Below are 20070 nucleotides of genomic sequence, written 5' to 3'. Positions count from 1 at the left end.
TATTTAACTTCAGTGACGTTTGAAACTATATCAATTTGGTTGTGTTTGTTGGGTGTGTAACTTTTAACTTTACACTCATTGTTGCGACTGCTAAGAGGCTTATTGCTACGTACATATAATCAATCTACCTACCAGCACTTGTTCAAACAGTTTTATTGGTTTTTTCTCCATCTACTGGTAAATCGACAGTAAACCACTGACGGTTCACATCATCTATACTAAACAACATACATTTCACACCACCAACGTTCCGTAAAAATCAATAAAAATTGATAATCAACGAGAGAACGGTGCAAAACTAGCCACCATGCCCAGCAAACAAGCTAGCGATGTACTGGCCGTCGAGGAGCTGGTCCACGAGATAAAAGAAAATCTGCGACTGAAAGCGCGACCATCCCATTCGCATCGAAGCTCCCGGCCGTCACCGTATCACATACCGTGTCGATCGTGGAGTGAACCAGCTTGTGATAAACAGAATAAAAGTAAAAAAGAGGAACAAATTGATGATCCGTACGAATTGCTGCAGACTTTGTTGAAAAGTAATAATTTAGTGAAAGAAGCCGTCCGGCGGCTACAGCTGAACATTTCGCCGAAACAACGATATTTTTATGAAAGTGATGAAGAGTCTAGATCGCCGATTATACGAATGTGTCAGTTGGAACTGTAAAAAATTGTTACAAAGCCTGGAGCTTATATCCAGTTTTAGTTTTCTTTTATTATTTGAAAGAAATTTTGTTTTTTTTTCCTATAAATTTTAAAAAAATTTTGTGAGTGTGACAAATGGAGAACGAGATGATAAATGAAGAGTTTAGTTTCTTGTAATAACAACAACAAAATATTTTTTTTAATTAAAAAACCAACAAAAAACTAACTGTGTTGACATTCACGATTAAATTTTTGAAATCAATAATATCTAAAAAAAACAAACACAAATTTAAATTGATCTCAGATTTTCATAAGTAAATAAATAAGTAAAATTTAAAGAGAAACACACAATCGAATTACTAAATGAAAATAAATAAGTCGGTTCATTCAAGAAGATTTTTTGTTAACAACAACAACAAAACTGATGTCATGTTCGAGAGACGTAATGTGTAAGTATATGTTACGTATTACACACCAACAACAACAAAAAACGCGACAAAAATGGCTGCAACGAATACACGAGTATAGTGTTTGCAAACAGACAACCATCAATAACAAACAAAATGGCCGCCGAATGTGAAAACAAAAAAAGAAAAATTTATTTTTTTTTCCATTCTTTTTTTATTATTGCTTATAATTATGGAAAGTGGTTTTATGGTGAAGAAAATGATGGAAAATCGACTAATGTATATCGAGAAGCACACTCCGACCGTTTGTATATCGATTTCTTTGCATTATAAATTTCTGCAGCCTCGTTTTTTGAATCGAAATAAAATGACATCCACACATTCATATAACGTTCGTATATAAATTATACACAACTCGGCGAGTGTTATGCAAGCACTCGCTGGATTCTACACATATTTTCATTCAATAAAAAAGAATTGAAATTCGAATAATGAAAGATTGAGCTTTACTATAAAATTACAATTTTAAATATTGAATGAATTTATAAAACCGAAATCAAGTGAAATATAAATGAAAAAAAAAACGAAACAAAACAAAATGTTATTCCCTCGAATGAATGATTATCTATAATTTAATGCTAAACAAAAAAAATAGTACATTGAATGACAAGGGGCGAAAGTAAAAAAATTCAACCGTGTGCGAGAGTTGGAGCCCGCGCCGAAGGCAAGGGCTCTAATCGCACAGGTTGAATTTTTTTACTTTTGGCCCGAGTCGTTCATACTATTTTTTTTGATACCAACATTGAAAATTGATACGTATCGCAAACATCGCAACAAAATGTTGAAATAAAAAGGCATTTAGCCAGAAAATGCGGGGGTCCAGGGGGCGGCAGCCCCCTGGTATATGAAAAATTTAATAATTAAGCCATCACAACAATAACACACACAAAAATTAAGATATAACTAACAAATCATTCAGTAACAAAAAGTATCAACTTTGTATGCTAATTTCAATAAGAACACTGGCGCACAGTGTTTTACAATTTTGATCAAAGTATTCTGCATAATATGAGCGGATTTTGTTGACAACTCGACTCATTTCTCTCATTTTCTGTGACGTCAGTCACTTTCGCTGTTCGTTCAGTTGCGTTCGCTCTTCGTTAAGTACTTTCTCCCCGTGGGATGCATTTTTTTACTTTCGCCCCTCATATGCGGGGCGAAAGTATCATTTTTCAATGTTGGTATCAAAAAAAAACATTTTGCTTTAATTCCAATTACAATATTTTGATTAATTTCCATTTATTTATTCTGTAATTGTTTTCGAATTATAAATATTGGGAAAACAAAGTGACTTGTATGCATCGACCGTATTCAGTACGACATGTTTTGTTCCAGCAATCAGAAAATATTGATTTGGGGGGAAAATTGGGAGAGTGGGCTTTGAACGGGTTTGGTGCTATTAATTATTTGGAGAAAATTAGACAAAATTATAAGAAATTGACGAAGACGGCAAAAAATTAGCAAAAAATTAGTGGAACCGGAAGTTGCGTACGATGCATACATACTTTTTCCGTTGTGTGGCCTGGATAACTACTCGAGAAAGAGTTGTCATTCGTGTTTCTGATCAAGCTAGTCTCATTTTTCGCATTAAATGTTTTAATTGTTGATTTCAGTTGCTTACAAAGCAAATTAACTCGTAGGTGTTGTGAGATATACGTATATTGTGCAGAGTGCATGTTTTTCCACCGTACCAGGGCTTATTATTTAAAAAATAAAAAATCCGAAAATTTGTAAGAAATTTTCGGAAATTTTAAGGTTTTTGGGAAATTTTAGGACTTTGTAAGAGTTTTTAGAAATTTTTCGGAATTTCTCGGAATTATTTTAGGAATTTTCAAGAATTAGAATTAGAAAAAAATTCCTGAAATCTCCTTAACTTAAAACCTTTCAGGAATTTTTAAGAATTTTTGAAAATTCTTTCCTTAAAATTCTTAATTTCAGAAGTTCTCAGAATTTAAGAATTCAAATCCCGAATAATAAAACCACCCCCACATGCCCCAATTAGTCAACTGCATTTTAATATATTTGAATCAAAATTTATCAACATTGTCATATTTTTTACAGAGATTCAGTTTCTGCTACACGCTTCCACTGATAAATTGATTCAATTCCGAACGTTACCTCGCAATCAATGACCGAATTTACATTTATGAATCCCGACCTCTTGACTATTTATATCATCGAGAGTGTTCTTATCAGTTTTACGAAGTCTGAGAACTGTGTGCAGTTTAAGCGAACAAGTTTATCGGTGAATCAATATCAATATTTACAAAATGAATTCAAAATTGTGAGCCTGGCTCGAAACGATACTGGCGGCGGTTTGAATTTATTTTGTAAATAAAAAGTTTACCTCAGTCTTAGAATTATGGATTCAGTGGTCATAGAGACTGTTTCGGACTGGAAGAGAGTTGATGGCGATTAACTTTTAATCACTTAATATCGGACAGCGACGATAGTCGCGACATATCTTTCGAGAGTTAATCATTATAGTCATATCATAGATACTGAGGAACGGACACAACATTATATTGCATGATTAGAACAATCACTCAATAAATAAATGGAAATTGGAAAGTCAAAAGTAAACTTTAATTTTTCTTAGAAATGCATTGCCAATGCAATCCTATTATGTTTTAAAAAAATGAAATAAAATTAAATTAAGATTTTCGATTCATACAACATGAAACATATGAAATTCTACGCTTATAATTATTAAAATTATGTTAAAATTAAGCAACAAAAAAATTTCCTTGATTTTTCCTTTTATAGACAAATTTAGTTTTACGAAGCAAAGTTCTCAGTTTAAAAAAAACGAACGACAGGCGATCGTTGATGTAGTAGGACGAAAACAATACTTATTTGTTTACCGAGGTGAGAAAATAAGAAGTTTCGCTCGAGTTGGAATTTCCTATTTTCTTTCAGGGGTGAACGCAATGTTTTTTCATGCGTGCATGTTGTGTTTTGGTGTTTTTCTCCACGAAACGAAAACATCGATTCGCCATACCATTTTCGAAAACATAAACAAAGTGACAGTTCGAATGCGAAAAGTTCTATTTTCTCCCCACGGGAGAGTAAGCTCACTTTTCCTTACTAGAAATGTCATTCGACCAGTCATTCGTCAAGAAAACACAATTTTCTCATGGCTTATCGGGGGGAGAAAATAAGGTAAACCACAACGTGCACACGAAAAAGTTTTGATTTCTTGGATGTTTTCAATTTTGAAAGTTGAATATTGTAAGCACCAACTGAAAATTCGCTCAGTGGTGAAAAATTTCGTTATTCGTATACGAGCGAATAATTACGGTATGATGAGCGAAGCGCGGTATTAAAATCCAACACCAAATGGAATTTAGATTTGTACATAAAATGACAAAACGTTTGACGGTAATGTTTGTTTTGCTTTGAGAAACTGTAAATTGAAGTGAAATACGATTCGATTGCTGATCCATCACTGAATAAAAAACGAATATAATTTGGCACTGAAACGAATAAGTTTGAAAATTAAAAGAAACTCGAGTAATCGAGTGAGTTCAAATGTTTCTTTTTTTATGGAAAATTAAACAAGAGTGAAAACTGTAAAAGTCTAATTACCATTTTTGAAGCCGAATAAATTATTCTAAATCGAAAAATGGTTTATTATGGCTGAACAATAAAAAATAAAAATTCATTCGAATTATACCGTTGTGGACGATCCATAACATCCAGCAATGAGTTAGCTGTAAAATAATTTACTTTTTTTTGGATTTCTCTATTTCGGAACAACCGATGGACAAACGTTTCGCGTACATTTTTTTTATGTTTTTAATAAATATTCCAATCATAGTTTCGCTTTGTGTTTGACGGTACGGTATCTGAATATTTATGTATCTGCTTTGATATATCTAACTAAAAAGAAGAAAAAAAGATAAAGAAAAACTAACTAAACTGAAAATATACAATTTCAACAATAATAATGTTCCTTTGTACCTTTAAAGAAAGAGAAGATGAAGATGAAGAAGATGAAAAATTATCAAACAAACTACTTACTTGTTAAAATAGCTTCTTGATTATAAAAGAAGAAAAAGGAAAAACAAAAATGAATGAAAGGAATAAATTTCAAGGAATAAATGTTATAGAATGGGAAGGCTCTAAAAACGGATTATTCTTTTGTCAATGATAAATTTAAACTAAAAAGAAGGAAAATCCAGTTTGACGAAACGAGTCTGTTTCACGTGGTGTGTTGTAAAAATATTAAAATAAAAATAAACAAAAAATTATTATTAAAAGAAAGAAAATGATAACAAGTGAAACAAACATATTAATAACGAGATATGTAGTAGCCCGTACACATATAATACAAAAAATAATAAATAATAAAAAAAACTTTGAAAAACAAAATATTAATTATAGAATTGAAGAAGGAAGGAAAGGAAAATAATGTAATAATAAAAGTAGATAGAATGTTTAAACATGAAATTAATTTTTGTATGTGTGAATAAACATTAGGATTTCAAATTTTTTCTGTTATAAGTTGTATATAGAAAACAAAAACAAAAAAAACAAAAAACTATAGTCTATGGTAATGAATATTAAAAACAAAAAATATGATACGGAAATTCAAAAATTAATTAAAAAATGAAAAAAATGGAACAAACTGAATAAACTATCTGTTCATCATCATAATAACAATTTTTTTTTTTTATTTTGAAGTTTTCGTTTATTTTCATTTGACATTTTCGTTTAAATGTACAAAAAAAATATTTAACAAAAATAATAAATAAATAAACAAAAAGCAAATATTTCCAACGGAACATAAACATAATCTGCATACGTCCATGAATTACATATTTAATTATTGTGAATTTTATCAGCCAAAACAACTAAATGATAAAATTTTCTCTTTTTCGTTCGAACACAAAATAAAAATTAAAAAATTTCTTTGAATAAAAAAAAAACAAAAATCAAACCACAAAACGATTTAGAACTCAAAATTTATAAAATATTGACATCTCAAGACTTTTAGGCTTTAAGTATTTAAAACTTTGAATTAAAGAAGAAGAAAAAAAAACTTTAGATCGAAAAATGTCTTGGTCGTGTCGTGCACTTCAGTTTTGCACTCCGTTTAGTGATTTGTTAGTGATTTATCGCTAGAGTTTTCCGCAATTTGCAAGGAAATTTTCCGAAGTTTGCAAAAATTCCCCGGAGCTCGCAAAAAATTTCCGAAATTTACCTAAAGTTTCAACAATTTCCTCAAATTTGTAAGGAAATTTCAACAAAATTTGCAAGAATTACCCGAAATTTGCAAGGTAATTTTCCAAAGTTTGTAAGATCTTATCGAAATTTGCAAGAAAATTTCACAGAGGAAAGAATTTTGCTAAATTCGCAAGAATTTCGCTAAATATGCAAGAATTTCCTCAAATTTGTAAAAAAAAATTCCCGAATCTTGCAAATTCACCGAAATTTACAAGAATAACCCCAAAAATTGCAAGAAAATTTCCCAAATAATTTCTCTAAATTTGCGAGAATTTTCTCAAAATTTTAAGGAAATTTCCCGAAGTTAACATGAACAATTGCTAAATTCTTGGATTGGTAAATTCTATACCAAATTTTACGAAATTCTAGAATTTTAGACAAACCATTTACTCGAAAAAAAAGACCCTGACTCATGGTCCCTGAGTATATATTTCGTCACGTGAACTAAATAGCTTCAACACAAACAACAGTCCATAAAGTATGTGTTGTTTGTATTCAAGCTATATATCGTCGAAAGCCAGAAGTGCGCGACCAGGACTTATTTTAAAGAAAACGTCTAAACCAAAATAAAAATCATTAAACAAAATATCGTATTTAAACAACTAACTACTGATGTACCTCTGTAATACATTTTTTTAAACAATCTAATGTGCAAAGAATACTCTTTGTTATGTGGTTATAATTACAAGAAGCAAAAGTCTAAAATCAAATCTAAAATCCACAAAGTTCATAAATAAAATTTTTAATTCTTGAAATGGAAACAAGTTTGTTACAAAATCAATTTAATAAACGAAAATAAAATACAAAATAAAATTTAACTAAAAAAAAACAGAAAATTTAATTGAGTGTGTCTCTATGTGTAAAATTTATAACAATCTTGTCGTTTGATTTTTATGTCATTTTTGATATTTAAAAAAAAATTTAAGATGAAAAAATAAGAAATTCTCTCTGCATCAAACTAAAAAAAAAGAATTCTTTGGAGATAGTTTATAGTTTTGCTTAACTAGTTTTTTCAATCTGATTGTTGATTTCCGTTTTGTAATTGTAAAATCATATTTTATCTCACAGCAATGATGATAATATTACAAACAAATTTTAGTATTTTATGCATGTTTTAGTGCATAACGTATGTAAAACAAAAAATGATAAAAATGGATGAAAATGAAACAAAAAAAAATTTCAAAAAATGCAAAATAAGAAAAAAAAATATTTTGGAACTGTATTTAGTGATATAATATGGAAAATATAAACAGTTCTTTGAAAATGAAAAATCTACTCTTTTTCTGTTCGTCTCGTCACCTTCTCGAAGTTACCATCCCTTGGCTCTTCTACCTTGTGATCAAAATAAGATAAGGAACGCCACTAGCCATGCCTGACGGCTAATGTATCAACAACATCGTTCAAATCATTGTGAGTAAAAGGCAAAGTGTCCACTGTCCACTAATGTGAAGAAGCGGTAGTATAATCTTGAAACAGATTATTTCATTCCCCCAGTCCTTTGCCTCCAACGAAAATAAAAAAACTCAAAATATCGAGAGAAAATAGTTATTTATTTACCAAGGTATTTTATCGCACTAGATGTCGTCAACGATAAAATACCAGCACAATTACCGTGGTAGATACAACGTTTCTCGCAATTTAATCTAAAATAAGTCACTTGTAAACGAGGAATTTACGATGTTCGTGATTAAGTAGCCAGAGTTTGACCGGTTGCTTCTCTCACACAGACAATAGTTATTTATGACATGGAGTGCGAATATACTTTATTAGACTCTAGATGTGTGATATGCCTCATGTCATACTACACATCATGAGCCTAATAAAGTCCTTCGTATGAATCTCGTACAACGTTTTATGCCACAGAGACATCCAAAGTTTGCAAATTTGCAAAGTTTGCATGAATAACTAAATGATGGATGTGGCGTGCGAAAAAAAAGTTTTTGTCGCACGTACTGAAATACGATTTCTTTCTCGCACGCTTCTCTTGGATGAAATAAAGTAGCCTTTTATAACATGCAAGAACGAGCTCATTTCCGCCATTGAGTCGCGAAATAGTTATTTATACAATTCAGTAATGCTATTTGTAACTTACACCGCTTGTGCAATGTCCGATGAACGTATTTTATCTCACTAGTGCAATAAAGGATTAACAAGGGGCACTAGTGAGACTTTCCTCATTGCATAAAACGTTTTATTTAACACGATGACTTGCCAACTTCGTCCTCGCCTCGGACTGTTGTAACATAATAGCTACTGTGCGATTGACAACGAGCATGATGACAAATTGAAATTGAGTGGTTTCAAAGCCGATAATGTCGAGAGACTTCAGACTTTGAGAGACTTTCCTTCCCTTAAATCGGCAGACAGAATATTGTAATGGTATAGTCAATACGCGCGGTTTTCTTTCCTCGTATGAACGTTACACGCAAAGTATTGTTCCGAGCTACACAGGTACCTGTGAGTGCTCATTTCGTAATTTAATCTTCTGCGTGTATACAGATTGCTGAACCTTTTCATTAGCAAACAGAAGTATAAATAGCTGGGACTTAAATAGCAGAATGTTTTTAAATTAAACTCTATGACGCGCCGATGTGACGCTGATAGCTAAAATTTTACGCAAATTTGCTTTCCATAATTTTCAGTTTGCATTACTAATTTACCAGATTCCACTTTACGCCAGATATTGTAAGCGAATTTATTGTATACTGCCGAGCGATTTCAATTTAGATAAATGGAAAAAAGAGAAATGTTCGTTTTGGATACTTAATGCTTCAATGTAATTCAATAAATTCTAACTCTCGGGAGATTGTCGTACGGCTGAGAGATGCTAATAAAAAGAAAACAAAAACACCCGAAATTTATGGGCTGTTTGTGAAAAGGACGACTAGTTTCAGAGTACAAAATTCGTTTTGTGTTTTTGGCCGTTAACTTAAACAATCTTAACACAACATGGTTTCATTTCGGCATCGAATATAAATGATTATGCCTTAGGACAACGATAGTCATAATATCACGCATAATGCTCACACACTCACACACCATAATATACCAAGTTATGCAAACACAACACCAAAATGCGAAACACGACACTCTGAATAACAAATTTTAAATGGAACAAGATATTTTCGGCTTACCATCATGTATGTGTGTGAGCTATAAGGAAGGGTATAATGTACCATGTATACTATACCATCAACTGCACGTGTCAGGTGGAAGACCTATTCCAAGGTTATCCTATCCATATCTTTGCAATAAATATAATATTTGAGATCGACCGGTAATGGAACATCTTTGAATTTCCATCATAAAACGATTCGAGTATTGCTCACAAGAAAACATTAGAAAAATCGATATTTTACATCAGCCCAGCCCGGCACGTGTTAGTAATTTCTTTAGAAAACCATTTGTGTGTCGATCATCAATTATGATTTTTTTTATTAATATTTATGTAGATGCGAAAAAATGTGTGGGAGTTGTTGCAACGATGAGAAGAATTCTGCTATTTCGTTGGGGTGGGATATTTTTACTCGTAAAACACGTTATTATTGTGACAGGCCCGCACTGATATATATGAGTGACGAAAAAAAAAGTCTTCAGTATATAAATCTTCTACTTCATTTGTTTGAAGCATAATTTTGTGCTTGTCACAAAATCTTTTACTTCATTAGTTTGAACGTTAATTTTGCCATGAAATAAGATGACACTGATCACAACTCAACGCTTATTCTGGCCGTCTTGTTGATAGCAAATGATTGGTTGTCTTTTATGTACCGTTGTGAACAATATTTCTTGCCTTTAAGATATTTCTTTATGGGTCTTACGGATGATAAACACTCTAAAATTGTTGTCACAAAATATTCACTATGATTGAATGCTTGACTGACTAAAAACCTTAAATATATGAAAATGTTTGTAACACTTTGTTCATTCCTTGATAACACGATAACTTAAGCAATTTTTTACGAATTTTCGCAAACTTTTTTTTATTAAGTTCGTTAATGGAAAGTATCGGAGTAATAATCTAGGAGTTATTCCGAAAACAATTTTTGTGCGCAATTTCGTTGTAAAACAATTCAATGAGTATGAATATTACGACCAGAGCGAAGCGAGAGCCGTAATTAACACAAGTTTCATTTTTATTCAAGAGATAAGCAAGGAATCTTTTCAACGCCTTTTATAGATCAAGTCCAAGGTTTTTCGAAGAATTATCCACCGAAACCCTAACTTCAAAATATGGGCGGTGAAAATGAGCAGGAACTTTGTTCAACTTTGAAAATAGAAACAAATGTTTGAATGGTTTTTAATGGATCTCTGGTAAAATATTGAGGTTAAACACTTATGCCATACAAGAAACAACAATAATTTCACCTTGAAATCTATTAAACTTAACGTTTTTGTTGATCCGGACAAAACATAAAATGAAACGGCAGCTCAATAATTTCATATATTTTTTCACATAGTTGAGGATAGGGTTTTCTATAGATGACGGTGTAGTTGTGAATGTTTGGGCTTACAGTTACTTGGACTTGATCTAGGACCTACGATCGTTCGAAAATGTAAGACATAGTTCGCTTTGTTTATTCTGAAAAGTTTTTTAAATGAAATAAAAGTAATTCGCAATTTATGAGAAAGCAAGTCAGTTTTATGATATTTTTGTAACAATCGCAAAAATTGATTCAGAAAATCAGTCAACTAAGGGACTTGACCCACCCAAAAGGTGGAGCCTAGTTTATTTTGGTTGCATCTCTGAAGCGTTGCCAAACTTACTGACTTGGGACAGAATTGTCATTATCACTCATTTTATCACTTTAAACGTCAATAGTGGAGAACAAAGTCAACTTTTCCTTTATTATTTTAGACTTCAAAGATTTTTGAGGTTATTTTTGTCATATTAGGATGGTCAAATGAACTGTCACGAACAATCAAACTCTGTCAGAGTTACGAGGAGTGATCTGAATTTTTAGACATCTCAACCCCATCTGACACCATTATCTAAACCTCCTCTTTTCTTCTTACCAAAGAATGTTTTCAATCTCTAAACAACATTGAATCAGTTGACGGATTTCAAAGGAATTATGTGGGCTGAATACGTTTAAACAAACACCCCAAGTTAACACCCTTTCAATACCCTTTCCACGATACGTCTTCGATAGACAGTGCGGACCTGCCCACCCCAACCATAATATTATTACTCTGCTGTAATGAATGGCATTCTTTTCAATAACGAAGCATGAAAACTCTCAACGTTTTTCAATGCATAATGAGAAACCTTTAATCGATGGCAATTTATTCCTATTTATGGATACCAATTTCGCTATTTTCGTGGAGCTATTTTTGTATTTAGAATATTTTGTTGTTGACTGGAATCGATACAAATTTGAATTTGTCTCCACATCCTAAATTTGTCTTTGTTTGATCTATCAAAAATGTAGAAACGAAAAATGGAAAGCAACTGAAATTGTAGTGAACAATTAAACAGCTGAATCACATCGAGACAATTACCAAGTAACAACTCAATGTTTTCGTTTTGATTTGCGCAATATTAAGCAATTTTGGAGTTATTGCAATCTCATCGATCGAATTGCAAGTCATGTGAGAGAATTCATATTTAGAATTGATAATGTCAGCATTGCTGATTCATATAAAGGGTATTCAAAGTCTCAAGTTTATATTCGAGTATATCGAGTATAAATGATAACTGTCAAGAGAAAAATATAGTTATTTGTGTATCTGTTTTGGACGATTGTTTTTAGGCAATTTCGCGAGTTTTGCGAAAGTGCCTAAAATCAATCGTCCAAAACAGATACTCAAAAAAATTTTCATGTAAGGGATCGAAAACCAGAGAAAAATCTCAAAACTCCCTAATTTTCGGCCCCGACACATGAAAATTAAATTTTGACTCGACTGATTTTTGTCAAACAAAATGCAATTATGTAGCGTATGATCTCAGGAGTCCGATAAAGTAATCTTAATAATAACTATTTCAAACGGACAAATACCTGCCGAGCGATTCGTGAAAAATACTGAAAGGCAAGCGAAACTCGCAGTTTTACGTGCTTTCTTGCCAGTAGCTACTAATCCATGCCCCCGATTACCGACAAATTACAATATTATGATTCATCTCGCCAATATTGATCATCATCTTTGAGCAGAAACTCGCGAAGATATACGCTGAACATATGTGAAAAACAAGCGAAACAAATCAAGACAAAGCCAAACACTGCTGCTTGATTCTGACTTCCAACTTCTCTCGCTGTTTTGCCAAATAGGAAGACAAAATCAGACCAAGATTTTTTGTACACTGTTAGGTTGGCACCCAAAAGACAGGTAAACAACGTAAGACCTGCAGAATTTTCTCCAGAATGAGTTTCAAAACAGTCGAGTTTCCCCCTGTTTACCGCTGGAAAACAGCGGCAATGAAGACAGAGTTAGACAGTTTTGAAACTCTTTCCGGAGAGAATTTGTAGGTTTTAGGTTTTTGACCTGTGTTCTGGGTGCCAACGTAACAGTGTACAAAAAAACCTTCTTCTTCTTCCTCTTCTTCAAAAAAACCTGGCCTGCAAAAATCGAAATCGATGTCAAAATGGAACCTTTGATCCCAACGATGACTGAAATTTGAAAATAATTTTTTTGTTGACCTGTCTATCGTGACAGACGAATCAAAGGTTTAGAATTTTCAACACAAAATTTTCCGTAGCTCGATTGCTTAAGTCTCTGTGGGCATTTGATTGATACAATTCATTAATTTAGTAATTGTTATCAAATGGATAACACCCATTGTGTGAGAGAATCGTTATTCATTGCTGATAAAACTGTTGGTTCATGTGTTCCATAAATATCCACTCGTTGGATGTGTTTACACTTCATACTCCCCGATAAGACGATTTATCTCTGTTTGTGGTCAAAACTCAACAACATTTTGCATGGAGACTTCCCATTAGCACTGCTTAGTTTTCCAACGTCGTTCGCTGAGAGTGCATCTACACAAATACAATTTGTCCGTAATATTCTTTCGGTGTTCCCATTCACAGACTAAAAGCAAAATTCAATCGTCAACATGATGCTCAATATGGGACCAAACACTCATTCCGTTCCTGTGTCGATGTTCAAGGATAATCGAGAACGTGTTGCGGCCGAATTAAAGAAACAAAATGACGTCACCGACAATGCGTATGTTCTTCTTCAAGGCGGCGATAGTATCAATCTATACAATACTGATGTGGAATATGTGTTCAGACAGGTGAGTTGTTTTGTTTATGTGAATTGACTGGTTGATCTTCGTAATTTCGAGTGGACAGGTGATAGTTAATGAGTTTTTCTTTGTGCCGGTTGATGTAGACATCTGTCTGTATTAATGAGAGGATGATTTTGTTTGTTGTTACGAAATAAAAGAAGAAGAAAAAAACGTGAAGAGCAAAATAATATATTGAGGGACTATTTGCCTCTCGGTTCCAAATGAATAGTGTTGCTGTTTGTACCAAAAATTATGTTTGAGTCTATCATTAAAGACAGTTTTGAAGAGTTTGAGAATTTTGTAAGAAGATGTTTTTCCCTAGACGACTACACAGGCGACAGCACATCATTTGTCGAGTCAAATACTTCACACAATCTCTTACTTCGTTAGTTTTAACGTATGTTTTGCCACATTTAGAGCACTGCGCCGTTCAGCCGATGGACAGTTGGCGGCTAAAACGTAGCCGACACCCTTCGGCGGCCGGCTAGTATGATATTTATGGATATCATAAATAAATATTCGGAATTTTTGTTAGGTACGCGATCGCCAGCTGAAATGAAATTAATCTAGGTCCTCTTTTGTTAAACACATTTTGTGTGGAATCATTTGGAGGGATTCTTTTGAATTTCGACTGACCGAAATCGGCGCTATTTTTTCCACGACTTTTTTATATATGCCTAGTTAGGCCTTGGTGCCTAGGCCCCAAAACCAGTCTCAGATATTTTTGATCTTCCTTACCTGGTTGGTTGTAACGTGACTACGTAAAAATGTGTGTTACACTCCCCCAAACTACTAAATATGCGTATCGCTGTAAAGCTGAGGTCCTCCACATTCATAATAAGTAATAATTTAATAAAATAATTGCATTAGTGAGGTCACAGAACTCATCAAAGTTCACCGAGGTTACTTTGATTTTGAGAAATTTTCCGGAAGTCATATTTTCGTCCGATAATCAGCAAATTTTATGAAGTTAATATTTGCCCCAGGAGTACTTGACCTCAGCTTTCCAACGAACCCACACACGCCCGTGTCCTCGTCACCTTTCGGAAATGAAATCCGGACTACGAAACCCCATTTTTCGACTTTTGGCCACTTACAACCAACCAGGTATGGAAGATCAAAAATATCTGAGACTGGTTTTGGGGCCTAGGCACCAAGGCCTAACTAGGCATATGTAAAAAAGTCCCGGAAAAAATAGTGCCGATTTCGGCCAGTCGAAATTCAAAAGAATCCCTCTTGGAATCCACAATGAGTCCCAAATCAAAATACCTGACGATATTCACTTTTGTACTACTGTATTGTTACAATCGAATCAAATCTCATAGAAGTACGCAAGTCAGAAGTCAGTTACAGAGATATTTGTTTCATATGAATTAGGCGAAACCGCTTCTATTCAAAAATGGAATCAAACATTCAACAAAGGCTTTAGCTGTTTAAGCTGATCTCACTCGTACTACAACTACAACACGCGCACGTTATACCATTTCACATGTAGTACATTCATGACTTTATTGTACTGCGCTCTACCTCTAAGCCAACGAAAAAAATTGCTGCAAAATTCTCCCAAACTGTATTAAAACCAAAACTTTCGCAAGTAATCTTCCGCCGCCGATTTTTAACACGGCTGAGGCGGCTGAGAGAGGTATCGGCGGCGGTTCCGGCTTATGTGATTTTTCGGCGGCGGCCTCGGCGTGGCTGAACGGCGCAGTGCTCTAGCCACATTGAACAGAACTTATCGTTTGATATCTTCTTCTTCATACGAGGAGTTTGAGAAGTTTTTCAGATAACCGCATTGGACTGGAAGATTTTCGACAGATTGATAGAAAATATTTTACTTCATTGGTTTCAACATGCATTTTGCTATATAATACCGAACCAGTCGAAGCTCACTGCTTATTTTTGTCAATGTGATCGATAACAGGTGATATTAGCATCAGGAGATCATCTTTGTTTATTAGGTCAAGAATTCAAATCAATGAATCAAATGGTCATAATTTTTTGACACATTGTGGTCCCTAATTACCCACTTACTCGGCACCGCCGCGAACCGGTAAACTTCACACAATAATTACCATTTAAATCATTCCTACCATTGGAGTATTTTTATCAAAAACGCGGGAAGACAAATTTAGCCGCCGTGAAGTGTAAAGTTCACTTTAGCTCACGTTTTTGAGTAATAATAGGTCACATTGGATCCTGTAGAATTCATTACATGAGGTGACCATTTTGTAATTTAAGCAAATTCTAAAGTATATTTTTGAGCAACAAGGTTCGGTAAATGTCTTTCCACAAGTATAGAGTTTGTATATCGGAGCTGGAGGCGAGGTATACCATTACACTTGTAGAAAAACAGTTACGGGAGCTAAAATACACGAGTAAGTTTGTGAGTATCAGAAAACTTTTTCCGAATTTCATGAATTGACGTAGCAGCGTCCAATGTATTCGGTTTTCCTGCCTAACACATGCAAAAGTTAAATTTCACATAAAAATTCATGAAAAATGAACTGAAAATAATCCGCATGTAATCGATAATTTTCGCAGGGGACAAAGTGTTACATAATGTTCGACTTTCGCATGGAGCAGGTAGTAATAGTAGATTACTATATCAATGAAGTAACGGCCCGTGTGTCATAATACACATCGTGAGCCTAAGAAAATACTTTGCATCGAGTTGCATACAACGTTTTATGCCACAGAGATAGGATAGGATAAGATGGGCTGGGCAGGAAAGCTGATGCTTTCCAAGCACCTAAGCCGCCAATGGGCCTGTTATGCATAACCTATATTTTCGAGAGATTTTACTTTTGTGAATTGTAAATTGTGTCGTTTCTTTATTAGAACATAGATGTCGCGACATGTCGCTAGTAGTTGACATTTTAGAATCATGATTATGACTTATGCGTACGACGTACAAGAACTGTGTTCAGCATGGTTTGTGTTTTCTTAGAGACCTGTTACGGTCGATAGAGCTGACTAGTGTTAACTAACAGTAGAGACTAATCATTTATGATTAGGAAAAACCCTATATATGAACTATGTCTGACACTGGAGTCGAACCCGCGACATATAGGGCGTGAGTCCATCGCTCTACCGATTGAACTACCTGAACGAACATGCCATAGAGATATCTAGAGTTTGCAAATGTTGCAAAATATGAATGGCATAAAGGCCTCATTATTTCACTAGTGAAGAAATTTTGCCAAGTGCGAGGGATGCAACCATACAAGGTAAAATACAAAGATCCAAACAATTCAATTTTCTCACTAAGCCCGGGAAACGAATTTTAACGCTCGTGTCAAAGAAGTAATGACTCATTTCCCAAGGATCTTAAATTGCGGTTTTGTTTGGATTTATTCGTAATTTTCTTGATGAAATTAAAAATTCATTCAATCGATTGTGTTGCATTATACAAGCAGCAATCTAATCTTCCAATTGCTAAACTTCTTCGCCGTTGTTCTTCTGTTGAAATATCATCTAGTGGAACGTATCAACCTAATCCACTCGAAGATAATTATTCAGATTTGGCAAAAAAACAAAAGCAAAAGCAAAATATAGGACACGAACTCTTGATTCACACAAAACAAAACACAAAAAATTGAAACATTTAGAGTGCATTCGTTTCCGACGATCCAATCCATCAAATTCATCGTGCAAACAATAAACTGCAGAGGTCAAAGAATCGTTTTTTTTTATTTTGTTTCGTTGCCTTTATTTTGTACTCGTGGAAACCAGTTTTGAAAATGTATCAATTAAAATTAAAAAGTGCAACGAAGAAATTGCATTGCATTTTTTTCGTGTGTTGTGCGCTGTATATGTTGCATTTTATTACAAATGGTTTATTATGCGAAATACAATATCATGGTGATTAAGTTTTATATCGCATTGTTATGTTTACCATGCATATAGTTAGAGGTGTGCACCGCCGATTTTACGCCGGCGCGCCGCCGATTTTTTGCTAAATTTTCGGCGCGCCGCCGCCGAAAAATAATAGCTCACGCCGCCGCCGCCGCCGATTGTATTTTCGTCGCGCCGAAATTTTATACGTTTAGTGCTTTCAGAAATTTTAATGGGCGACAATAAATATAAACTTAAATTGAAAAATCTATACAAAAGTGTGTGCCTGAGTACATGTACAAGGTTTTAGCAAATGTTTATCGCTCTTAATTTATAAGTCAGGTTTCTATATGCTGCTATGTTTCTATATGCGTAGAAAGCATAGCCTATTTTAGGTAATTTCTTAAAGAATTTTCGGGAATTTTAGAGAATTTCGAGAATTTTCGGGAATTTCGAGAATTTTCGGGAATTTTAGAGAATTTTCGGGAATTTCGAGAATTTCATTGCAAGGAAAATATACCTTCGCTCAACAATTCGTTGATTTTAATTTCCGATTTAAGTATACTGATAACAATTCTAGAATAAGCAACTAAAAAAGATATCGACATTAGGAAGTGAAAAAAATTAAAATTGATTTTCGGACTTTGTTTCACAGTTTTCTTTGCCGGTGCTTCTTCGAAGACACCTTTAAACCACTCAGAGGCGTATTACCCTATGGGAAATTCGGTACCGTGCCCATTGCGCTGGAAAAAATATGCGCTGAGCTCGGTCACTGAATGGACAATTATTGTCTGAAGAGAAATTTTAATCTATCATAAAAACTATGTAGAGTTTGCGAATTAATTTTACATTGCCTAATCTCGTAAAAAATACGTACCAAATTTTTTAGTTTGATGAGTGCAAGAGTCCATGAGTTAAAAGGGAAAATTTCAATTCGCGCGTCAGGGTATTAAAACCGAATATTTACAAAAAGAAATTGTTTTGATAGGAAACATGAATGGTGAAGTCTAAAATGAAACATTTAGAACTACAGACCTTACTTTGAGGGCTGAGCTGATCTTCATTTGTTTGCGCTATCCTATTACTTTCAATAACGTAAATCATGTAGAAAAAGAAAGCTGATCACTTGAAAATAATGCCACAGCGCAGCAAGAAGTGAAAAATAAAAAGCTCGAATATTGAATTAGAGGGATTCTTTTTAAAAACAGCCTACCGAAATCGGACGCATTTTCCAGTGGACTTTGAAAACGGTTTTGGCTTCTAGGGTCGAATACCTTTCTAGGCACATATAAAAAAGTCGACTGGAAAATGCGTCCGATTTCGGTAGGCTGTTTTTCAAAAGAATCCCTCTTAGCGTAAAAACCAATGCAGGATAAATCACCCAGGTACGGTCTAATGTCACCTCGGAGGAAATAACGATTTTCAAAACGGATTTTAACGCTTATTTTTATCTTGACAAAAATAATGAGTGCGTTCAGTATAAATCGACAGATTTTGAAGAATCTGCCATAACCCGTATGTACATTCATTGGTAAAAACTACGAACTGTGAACTAAAATTTTTACTTTTACCTCATACATGTCAGTTCTATTAAGGTTCTGAAATAACAGGTAAGACACCTCTGAGTTGATCACGAAGGCGGTGACACCAATATCGGAAAATCGAAAAATCTTAAAAATAGCTCTTTGTCCTTTGAAATATGTAAAGCCACACCATAGAGGTCGACTACCACACTTTGAAGAACAATAAAATCGAAACGCAGCGAGTTTCTAGTGTTTTAATAATTTTTAAGAATTTCGGGAATTTTCAAGAATTTTCGAGAATTTCAGAGAATTTTCGGGAATTTCGAGAATTTTCGGGAATTTCTAGAATTTTCGAGAATTTCAAGAATTTTCGGGAATTTAATTCCTAAAATAGGCTATGGTAGAAAGGAGTTTTTTGTTTAAAAAAATTTGTTGAAACTTTGGGTTTTTCTTCTTACTTGCACTGTACGACGGTGATTTTGTTTCTGATGCTACGATAGGGTTATCTTCGAAGTAGCTTTCTATAACGTATCCTATTTCCATCAGTAGATGGCAAGTGTCTTATGCATATTTTTAAATACTTCTTCTTCTTCTTTTTCAGCCTGTTTCTATCCACTGCTGGATGTAGGCCTCTCCAACTTCTTTCCATTTCGTACGATCCATTGCCATTTGCTGCCAGTTTGTACCTGCAATATTCTTAATTCCGTTTGTCCATCTCTCTGGTGGTCTACCTATAGCTCGTCTTTTATATGGTCGCCATATAAATACTAGTCCAAAGAAAAAGTTGGCTGCTGTCTTGGGAAGGGTATCGATGGATACTACTGAGGATGGTCAGATCACGCTGGCCCGAGACCGCCATCGATACCCGAGGTCGAAACAGCATTTGTCTTTTCTCTATCCTCACTTAACGTGAACTCTTGGGTACGTTACTCTATTTTCTGTGCATATAAGAGGAAGAAGAAGGAGAAAAAAATTCAGTGAATCAGTCAAAACTACTGTAATTGTAAAGGGGCAAACTTAAGACCTTATGTGGAATTTGGGTGGAAAATGGCACAAATCATGTGTTTTAGGAATTTATAAAGTGGAAAATCTTTCCGGTTTCAAGTTTTTTCGTCAAAAAGACGAGACACGGGTATCT

General features: G+C 34.0%; 1 protein-coding gene across 2 annotated transcripts in view; it reads left to right on the top strand.

Moving 5' to 3' along the window:
- The window catches only part of LOC119083481 (xaa-Pro dipeptidase), a 91427-nt gene that overhangs the window by 23528 nt on the left and 47829 nt on the right, over positions 1-20070 (top strand). Inside the window, exon 2 of one of the 2 annotated variants that reach the window (XM_037193206.1) lies at positions 13373-13581. In XM_037193206.1, coding sequence (XP_037049101.1) covers positions 13399-13581 — 183 coding nt within the window. In that variant the 5' untranslated portion in view covers positions 13373-13398. Of the gene's footprint in view, positions 1-13278; positions 13582-20070 lie in introns of those variants that run through there. The other variant, XM_037193205.1, reaches the window with a different exon arrangement.

The sequence above is a fragment of the Bradysia coprophila genome, unplaced genomic scaffold (assembly GCF_014529535.1).
Source record: "Bradysia coprophila strain Holo2 unplaced genomic scaffold, BU_Bcop_v1 contig_687, whole genome shotgun sequence".
In the NCBI taxonomy this organism is placed as follows: domain Eukaryota; kingdom Metazoa; phylum Arthropoda; class Insecta; order Diptera; family Sciaridae; genus Bradysia; species Bradysia coprophila.
This window is presented reverse-complemented; position numbering and strand designations above follow the sequence as displayed.